At 34.5% G+C, this 10,922-nt stretch overlaps 1 protein-coding gene across 1 annotated transcript; it reads right to left on the reverse strand.

Annotated features, from left to right (window-relative positions):
• Window positions 1-2,778: 2,778 nt before the first annotated feature.
• On the reverse strand, window positions 2,779-3,729 carry LOC110298006 (olfactory receptor 52Z1P-like). The gene has a single exon (XM_021167062.2). The coding sequence runs from the start codon at window positions 3,727-3,729 to the stop codon at window positions 2,779-2,781; it is 951 nt and encodes a 316-aa protein (XP_021022721.2).
• Between the last annotated feature and the right edge of the window lie 7,193 nt (window positions 3,730-10,922).

The raw sequence follows: 10,922 nt of genomic DNA on the forward strand, positions 1-10,922 counted from the left end.
CAGGTATTATTCCTCACAGAGATACCTATCCAGCAATTGAGTAGTGATGGAGTTATCAATAACCTTATGTTTGTTTGTATCCATATTCAAAATTATACATCATTAACATTCTTAGCTAATTATCCCTCATCAAAAAACACCTGTTTGAAATGGTATTAAGCAACTTCAATGACACTTTGGTTGGATCAAAGCATATTGTCTGACTTCTGTTAAACTATACCCATTGATAGTATATATAACTTCACTAGTCAAAGATAGACTTCTCTCTGAAACCTTGGATCATTAGAACAGCTCTCATGTTAAAGTGTAATATTATGAAAAGACATGAGGTAGCAGACCCATAGTGCCTCTAATTTGAATTAGGATGCTCTTAATCTAAAATATCAGAAAATATCCTATGAAGGTAGCAACCATCAACTCTTCAGCTGTATGTTGTTACCTTCTTTATGCTGCAATGTTGGGTTCTGTGAGATAGGTTGTATCTCCTTAATGTAGGCACCCAGGACTCACCTCAGGACTGGCCTTATAGCTTTTATAATGCCAAGGGATTCAAGACTCAGTGGAGTTGAGGAAAAACAAGAAAGTGTTTATAGTCCCAAGGATACTTGTATTAAAGCAAAAAATCAAGCAATTGAACAATCTAACTGAAAACCAAAGGCACATTGAATGTGTAGTGTGAGACTAACATCATTCTGAGACACATGTTAGACAGACTCATAAAAACTCTATCAAAGGCAACAACCCACACTATGAATTATCGGACAAAAATATTAAAAAGCAGCCAGATAATGTTGCAATCTCTCTCATAGCATGGGGTGTTTAGTGTCTTGGTTCTCTAGTTATTTGCTCATGGAAATACAAAGAATTAGCATCCTCAGAATTGAGATAATGTAGTATGCATCCCTTTGGTGTAGCCTTTTTTCTCCACTCTTACACACTCAGTCTTCTTAAATTCACAGCAATGATGGTGGTGACAAGAGAAATTCTATTCTTTATAAAATTTTCTTGTACCAAATAATTTCTAAGTAGATGTGAACTTTATTGATAGACATTAATAGGTACATTTCATCTGTAGAGTTGTTGTCAGTTTTGATTACATACACTTGAATTTTGAAATATATACTTTGTGAACTAATAATTATATGTATTCTTGTCCATTGATAACTGCTACCTAGAGTTAGATATTGTCAAATAGCCACCATAACACTCTGTCAATGCTTCTGAGAAAGAAAGTCTTAAACTATTCCTGTCAATGATGAAACACTATAATCAGAAAGCTAAACACACTTGATATGATAGTAAGGAATGAAATGATAGAAAGGAAATCTAAAGTCATATATTTTACTGGGTAAATTGGATATTTCATAGAATATATAACATGACAATAATTGTATTTAAGACTATATACCACATGAAGAAAACAGGAGTAGCTACCTATATAATCACAAAACAATGCAACAATAGTGCAATACACCTTTCTTATAAAAGAGATAGTGATAGAGCATTTAGTTTCAAATTTATTTTTTGCTAAAGTCTTTCCTTACACATTTCTACACTATAAATGATATTTTATTTGTTCTTCTTTAATTTTATGCAAACATTACTCATGTCTCTGTAAAAGTTTTAAAGCTTTATTTCTGTATAAGGCGTTAATTGCAACTTTTCCTGTGACAGTTCTACCACAGCACAGTTTTAAGATGAATTTTTAACAAATATACCTAGAACATTCGTGAAATTATTCTTTAGTTCACCATCACCCTCAATGCTGTGAGTATGTATAAACACAAGAGAGTTACATAAGTTCTTGTTTAAGTGACTAATTGGAATCTTTTCATATTTAACTCACTTTATTTGTTTTATGCCCTGACATCCTATCATGATATTTACTTCCTAATGACTATTTGTTATCACTGTTATTAATTGCAAATATGAAAAAGGTTGGAATCCAGAAGTTCACACTGTCATCTACAATGACCAAGAGAGGAATTGATTTTTAATTTAAGTAAAAAGAAATTTTAATAATTTCAATAGTTTAATTAACACATGTGCGAATGAGGTTGAATCCTCTCTATATTATCCTCCTGTTCTGTCTGAATATTTCAATGTTGCATGTCCTAGGATTTCCTAAGAAGGGAAGAGAAATGAACATTTCTTTCTTTCTGGAAAATTTAGTATTAATGAAATGCACACTAGTGTTCAATTCATAGTAAAATAATACACAGATTATTTTCACTTTATGCTTGGCACGTTATGCAGCTCAATGGTATTTAAGCTTTCAAATCATAGAATGTGCATACTCATATATATATATTTTTCATATATATAGGTTGCAGCTAAATATTCAAGAGCTCAGGAAGAGTAATAGGACCATAACTGAACAAGATCTAAAGTTCTCGTCCTAAAGTCAGAACATAAATGATTAGAGTCTAAGCCATGGTGATAATAAATAATTTAAACTTTCTCTGAAGTATAATATCTTTTTCTATTTTATACAAAAATATAGGATGAATATTTTACAAGTTGATATGATTTTTACTTTTTCAATTGCTTGGTTTGAGAATATGGGCCCTTTCTTAGTTCTCTGGGGAATGTTAAAAGTGACCTGAATATGGAACAGATATTAAGCCATCCTCAGACAACAAAGAACTCAACATTATCCCTTTGACTCCAAAATGACTGTCATTCTCATGCTGCCATGACATAAGATTCCAGGAGCAACTTCAGATGCTCTTTCGTTATTTAGTTTCTATACATTAAGATCAAACTTACATGATTACATCAAAAACATGCCTTAGTGAAAGAAAACAGCTGGAAAAACCTGTCTTGAATTTGCTTTGTCTTCACTCCATATATGATAGGGTTGAGCGAAGGAGGTACCACCACATAGAGGTTAGCAAAAAGAATGTGCATGTGACGTGGTATGGTGTGGCCCCCAAAACGGTGAGCAAAAAAGGTAAAGAGAGAAGGTGTATAGAACAGAAGGATGACACAGACATGGGAGCCACATGTACCCAGAGCCTTGCGTCGAGCATTTTGAGACGGGATTCTAAATACTGTATGAAGTATAAGGGTGTAGGAGATGATGATAAGCATAATGTCTAGGCCTATGGAAAATAAAGGCACAGTCATTCCATAGTAAATATTGACTTTGATGTTATCACAAGCCAACCTAGCAATGGCCATGTGTTCACAGTACGAGTGACGAATGATGTTCCTCCCACAATAATTGAGTCGATAAACTAGAAAGACCAAGGGGAAAATGATGAAGAAGCTTCTAGTCACAGATGCAATGCCCATTCTGCAGATTACTGAGGGGGTAAGAATGGTTGTATATCTTAGTGGAAAGCAGATGGCTATATAACGGTCAAATGCCATAGCCAGCAGTATGGCAGACTCTGTCACAAACATGAAGTGCAGAAAAAACATCTGAGACACACAGCTAGCGAAAGAAAGTCCTCCTGCTTGAAACCAAAAGATGGCAAGAACTTTGGGTGTGGTCACTGTAGATAGAATGATATCAGCCAGGGCCAACATGGAAAGGAAAAGGTACATTGGTTCATGAAGACTGTGTTCTGTGAAGATCAGGAATATTAATAGGGTATTGCCTATTAGGGCCACTATGTACATTGAACAGATGGGGATGGAGAGCCAAATGTGTGCATCTTCTAATCCTGGGATTCCAATCATGGTGTACCAAATGTCTCTAAGATTGGTGTGATTTGAAGACATTGTAATCTCTTCTCTGTCCTCAGACACTAAATTTTGGAGCTGAAGGAAAACAAGAATTATAAAAATTATGATTATTTTTATTATATTATTATGAAATAACACTTTATGGACTTACTAAATTAACAATGAGCTGGCACTCATGATTCAGTGACACCCAGGCAAAGTTTATTAACAGGAAAAATACAAACTTGAAAACACATACTGTTGTCAAAGATGATGATTATACTTAAAAGAACTGAACTTTAAATATTAAAGTGAAATTTAGATACTGTGCTAAATGTTTTGATTTTTTACAGTAAATGTGCCAATCCATGAATGAGGAGAAGGTTTTCCATATCATAGTTGGTTTTATTTTGCTGTTCATTTTTTTGATTCTTAATAAAAGTACTCTTCACTGAAGTTCTAGAACTGTAGTGGTCAGGATCCTCTTATTTTCTTTTTAGGAGCCCAGTATTACTGAGATCCATGTAAATCCTACACTCTAATGTAAACCTTTCCATAAAGCAATATGTTTGTCTGTATTCTAACAAAATATTCTTAGGAAGTAAAAATGTTCAAAATCTTTTCTTTGAAGAGTCTTGTATTTACTAAGTATAATACTGGAAATATGTTCTTGTTACTTGATCACAGTACACAATTTTCCAGCTAAAGCAATAAATTAGTATTCCTTTAGAGCTAACTCAGAATATATTGAATATGTTGTCCTATTATTTCCTAAATCTCACTTTCTCTTACTCCAGTGTTTTCCACCTATACTAATACTTTTTTCACCCTTAAATCTTATAGACTGCTCCTTCAGCCCTTCCAGGAAGAACAGCAATATCAATTAATCTGACCTCTCAGTGGCCCCAGGGACTAAAATACTAACCCAAGGGTATACATGGATCCATGGCTCCTGAATATATATATATTCAGGATTATATATATATAATCATATATATACGATTATATATATATATATATATAATCAGTGGACTCCCTCATCTGACATCAGTGGGAGGTGAAGCCCTTGGTCCTGTGGAGGCTTGATGCCCCAGAGAATGGGGATGCTAGAGGGGCAAAGCTGGAGTGGGTGGATGGGTGGTGAGCACCCTCTTAGAGACAAAGGGAAAGGGGTTGTGGGACGTTCATGAAAGGGAAACCAGGAAGGGGGATAATATTTGAAATGTAAATAAATAAAATAACTAATAAATGAAAAATCTTAAAGACTCTGTTTAAACTCCAGTGTTTTTCTTCATTTTCATTTTTGATCCAGTATAATCTTAGAGAAAGAGGAATTATCTCAGAGAGAACAAAGTGACAAAGTAGGTCACAAAAGTGAGAAATTATTGACTGAACTAGGATCATCTTATGCTGAATAAATAAGCAAATATAGGTCATGCACATAGTCTATATCAGAGACTGTCTCCAGTGAATCACTTTAATATATGAATGTAAGCCACCACCTTTCAAATCAGATCAAGACAGGAATGTTGAAAAGCTTTCTTTTTTATAGAATATATTCACTGGGAAAATGGCTTACAAAAAAGTTATTTTTGGAAACAATATCAAATGAGTAAAAGTCTTCTATCACTAGTACGTATCACTTTACACATGAAGACATCTAGCATAGTGAAAGCTTTGAGAAAGAAGATGCCAGATTGGATAAGTAAAGTATGACCTTTAAGTTTCATAGTATGAAAGATCAACTTTTTTGTTTTAGTTTTCTATGTTAATAAACACTAAATTAAAATTTTATTTTATAATACCTGAGGTGTGGTATTGGGATAACCTACCTGCCCACATATTATATTAATTGGCTATGAAAGTGTGTCCCTGTATTCTCAATTGTTGATTGTTGTCTGTCACCACAGGGTAGGGCACCACTTGGTACTGGCAGGATATGTAAATATGTATTCCTTCCTCACTTACATAAGGCATTCTCTGATTGGCTTCAATAAAAATCTGAAAGATAGTATCTAAGCTGGAAGCCAGGTGTGTGGGGGAGAAAGACTTCAAGCAGAAAAAGGAATCCTGGGGAAAAAAGAGGTGAGAGATTCTCCAGCAGACAAGGAGGGAGGGACTGCAGTGGAGAAGAAAGGTACAGAGGTAGTCAGGTGGCAGGTCATAGGCTAGTTAGTCACATTAAGTTTAGATAGCTGGCTAGGAGCCTGCCCTAGCTAAAATGCCTAAGCATTAAAATATTTAAAAAGACTCTTTGTCACTACTTGTATAGCTGGAGGGTCTGTGAAAGTCCTGTTATAATTGGCTCCTTATGTTTTATCATTTCACAGAAGCCTCTTTGTTTTATTGTTTTTTGTTTTTGTTTTTGTTTTTTTTCCCTTGAGGCAGATTGTACTATCTGCACTTGACTGGCCTGGCACTCACTAAGTAGATCCCCCTGTTTCTGTTTCCTGAGTGCTGGGATGAAAGACCTGTGATCTTATCCTTGCACATGGATCTATCCTAATGGAAAATGTGCTCATTACTTCTAATAGATTTCCTAAAAATACATTTGGTTCTTTTTCAATAAACATTGCATTCTACAATGGCATGAGTATGTTTTCAGCATGTGACACAATACTTTATTGGGAAAAAAAGGCATCAGTCAGTCAGCATTGAAGAGAGATGTGATGACTAGCATTTATTTTTCTTTGCTAAGGTGGGTTGCTAGCTAGATAAAGACTAAAAAAAAAAAAAAACCAGAAACATAACATTACCAGTAAAATGAGGTAAAAAAAAAAAGAGTCTATATAGTCAGATGAAATAATGAATTTTATGTGGTAGGTAAATCCAAAAAGAGAAATAAATTATCTTGACATAAATCATCTAGAAAAATAGAAATAAGAAATAAAGTAAGATTTTCAGAAATTAGAAAATAAACATGAATGTATTTTTATTTAGAAATGGTAGACACATATTTTGTTTCTAAAGAGACCTAGAGGGATGAATTCAGAAGGCTGTTTCAAGCCTTCACAGTGCACTGGAAAGAGAACCTTTCCTTAAGTACTCTACTTTGGCTTTCTCAAACCATCACAGTCATACCTTCCTAAATTAGTCTTACAGTTCTATCTTGAAATGGAACTGCTATTATTTTTACTGCTATAATCATCACCGCCATTATAATAACCATTAACAGATTTATCTTCTAAATTATTGTATTAAAATAAGAATGAAAGGAAATATTAAACCATGGTCAATGTTTCTAAAACTTCCAATGGATTAGTAAGGGCCAAACTTTCTTGTTTGAAATGTTGCAAGGACAACAAGAGTAAGTTGCCATTACTTGTGACAGTGAGAAGAGAGTCATTCATGGAAAGAAAAACTACAGCTTGAAGGCCTAAAGAATATTGGGATTTTTTTCTTTTAAATGTAAAAGAGACAAAGGCCTCAGATTGGTCTATGTCAGAAAAATTAAATGATAAAGAAGTTAAGGGAAGGATCTGAGTAGGCACATTTTGGAATTAAATGTATACCCTGATGAAAGACAGGTCAATGAATGTGGGCATTCTACCCTGTTCTCCACAGACATAAAATGAAACAAAGAAATATACTAAGGTGCATGTGTAAGATTTTTGTAAATACTAAGCTGGAAACATATCTTTATAATAAAATAAAAGCAGATACTTATTTGTTCTAGACCTCATATAAAAATAGATAAAAATTGATCTATCAAAAGGCTTAGCTGTACTACTTACCTTGGGAATATACCCAAATGATTCTATATCTTACTACAGAGATACCTGTTCACCCATGTTCATTGCGCTCTATTCATAATAGCCAGATTGAAAACAAACTAGATATCCATCAATTTATAAAGGAATAATGAAAATGTGATGCATTTACATAGTGTTACATTACTATTTGACTATTTAGGAGAATGAAGTTATGAAATTTGCAAATAAATTGATAGAGTTAAAACCAGGTATCCTGAGTGAGGTAACTCTTTACAATAAAGACACCAAAACAGGAAAATTAAGTGAAGAGGAAATTTTCAGTACAGGGTAAAATATGGAACATGGGGAGGTTCAACTGAATCCAGAGACATTTTAGAAAAGTAAGACAATTGTATTACTGCAGATTTTCCTAAATATTTGGTATATGAGAGAAATTTAAATAGAGTCACCATATAATGAGGTAGTAAGTACATCAACTAGACATTTTATGCCACCAAGTTAAACATTCACACAGAATGGGTTACATATTGACCTGTTGACCAAAGAGGGCCCATAAGCCAACCCTTTAAAACTCACAGGCTATTGCTAAGGCTGTTAGTTACCCTCTACAACCTAACAGCAAGGCTCTATTTGTAAAAACATCACTCACTTATGTCATCAAACATAGAGAAACTAAGCTGGTGTCCAAGTGGAAGCCCCAACCTCACTCACTAGGTTTCATGCTACTATTAGAGGGTACTCTCCATGCTACTGGAGTAGAAACGTCATCAGGTATATATCACCTATGTATAATATCTATGACTAACAATATGACCTGCCTTTAGATATATGAGTATAACAGTGTTATAAATGTTATGAGAGTAACCAAACATGTTTTATTGGTTTTAAGGCACACTCTATCAAAGTATCCAAGAGCCTGAGACAAGATAGGTTATAGGCATTAGGAGGAAATGTATGGCTATTTTCTGATACAGAAACATGGTAATAAAAATGAGTACTAATGACATGTTGTTATATTCACAGATCAATACTTCATTACAGCCTACATCAGAGGAGCATTTTTGCACTCACAACTTGACAGTGTTCAGAGAGTAAGAAAAATTTTAACATTCTGACCTAAATAAGAAGTCTTTATAAAACTGTCCTTTTAAGGCTCAGGAATCTGTGACAAAAGGGAGTTGTTAAGACTGTAAGAACTGGAAGTGGTGGATGGCTACATGAAAATAATGCCATACAGAGGCAACAGGGCTGAAACACATATGAGCAGACAGAGACTGTTAGAGGATACACAGACCTGAGAGCTGAGAAGAGTAAAAAGACACCAAGTTCTACCCATAACCAAGAAGCTATCTGCTTTTGATATATACTGGGAAAGGAAAAATCATTATTTTTCAAGGCAGTAACACTGTATATATTAATCACACTCTATGGCATTCCTCTTGCCCAGAAGTTGTACAACAGAAAACAGACCACATGTATTTTTGTGTGCATCATAGTTTAGTTTAGTTTTGGACTCAAGGTTGTGTGTGTCCATGCATGCATGTGTGTGTGTGTGTGCGCGCGTGCACGTGCATATGTGTACATGTGTACATGTGTCTTATTGTTTTTATTTCATTTTCATTCTTTGTTTTGTTTAGCTTCATTTGAGAGAGGGAGAGAGATAGAGCATAAAGTTAGGTAGAGAGGGAACTGGGGACAATGCAGGAATAGACTGGGGAGGGTAAATACTATTAGAAAATACACTGCATAAAAATTTTAAGTACATTAATAAAAACTGAAAAATTCAATGCTTTTAGAAGATGCCTAATTGCAAAAAAAAAAAGTGTTGTAAATCACAGATGACAATTGTCCATTAGAAACGAGGGGCCTATAGTGAGACGATAAAAAGAAAAATGTTTCTAGATAATGTCTGGATAAATATATATATTTATCCAGACACATATATATATATATATATGTATTCCAGCATCAAGGAACAAATCATCAGAGGGACAGAATACTACAAAAAGAACATAATTATCTAGCAGAGTAAGGTTATGTGGTTGGATGGACCAATGATTCTCCAAGATGGAAACAATGCCTAGAAGTCAAATGAAAAAGTGCATCTTTGGTTAAGAAAATATGTTACCATTTAAATTTGATTCTGGTTAGGTAAAGAGTTCTGTTTTCCTCCTTTCAATTTGTTTACTGTTGTTTATAGTCAAGTCTCCTTATTTAGAGTTTCATCTTCTATACTCATTCTAGTAATTTCTTCTCAAATTTGCAGGAAATCCTACATTTAAATGAATGTGTGTTTAAATACTACAATGAAACTATTGGGTTTGCAAAAATAACTTGATCATGGAGAGTGTCTTAGATACTGCTGATAAAATTGGATCCTGGAAACTTAGCAGAGATAGCATGACTCTCTGAGGCTGTAGTTCTCATCTCCAATTATTTAATGTTGGCCTATCTACAAAGATCTCCATACCCTTATGGAAATTAACATTAATTCTCTCTCTCCCTGTTTTACTGCTTACCCCACGCCATTTATACCAGATACTGTGTCATGATGGTGAGACAAGTTCTCATTGCTTATACTGGGTCAGCTAAAGTCACTATCCTGAAGAAATGTCATAGCATGAGCAGGCATGGCTTTAAAAAGTGACCTATCTCTTCCCAGGAATTAGGAATGTACTTACCTTGAAAGGTCACACAGGATACTGTGGAAAAGTAGCAGTCATCAACTCTATAATCTGAGATCCTATGTGTTCTTACCTTTTTTACATAGCAACTGTGGACTCTCTGATGCTATGTGAGATGGGTTGTCTGTCCCGGATTTAGATGCAAACTAACTCAGATGCAGGTTATATAGCATTCCCTAGAAGCCCAACCCTGGTAGAATTGAGGTATCTAGGAAGATGAGCATGGTCTTTTGAGCCCTGGATCCTTAATTAAGGCCCAACCACAATCAGCCAATGAAAAATAAAACAAGCAAATGACAAAAGAGGCGCACTAAAGGTTGGACTAAGTTCACAGGAAGACTATCTTTCAGAGGTCATTCATGGGTTAATCCAAAATTCCTACCAGCACTAACAAGTCACACTGTAAATATTCTGACAGAATGACCTAGAAATAGTTTAACCTGTAATATCTTTTTTAAAAACACAATTATCACAAGTAACCAGAGACCAATTACTCAAGGGCTGCTTCCATATTCTTTCTCACAACTAGGGGGCTTAAAAAAATACCCCATGCACAGTTTCTGTAAAACTTTTGTCTGCCTTGTGTTCAAAGTTATTTCAATCTAGTTGGGGAAACTCACTGACTCAGGCCATTTAGAATTGGGTTATTTTCTTCTCTTAACCATAGAGTGGTAGATATTTTAGTCCCATGTGGTTTCCTTATACGCATGCAAGGAATCATATATATATATGTGTGTGTGTGTGTGTGTATTTGTGTGTGTGTATATATATACATATATATTAGATAGATAGATAGATCACAGTGTACTGTATTTTTGTACAGCTCTTTTTATTATTCTCAAGAACAATATTT

Source organism: Mus caroli, unplaced genomic scaffold (assembly GCF_978045245.1).
Source record: "Mus caroli unplaced genomic scaffold, Mus_caroli_1 scaffold_8, whole genome shotgun sequence".
Classification (NCBI taxonomy): domain Eukaryota; kingdom Metazoa; phylum Chordata; class Mammalia; order Rodentia; family Muridae; genus Mus; species Mus caroli.

Coding starts and splice junctions, on each gene's coding strand:
- LOC110298006 (XM_021167062.2), bottom strand. CDS start 3,729: ATGTCTTCAAATCACACCAATCTTAGAGACATTTGGTACACCATGATT.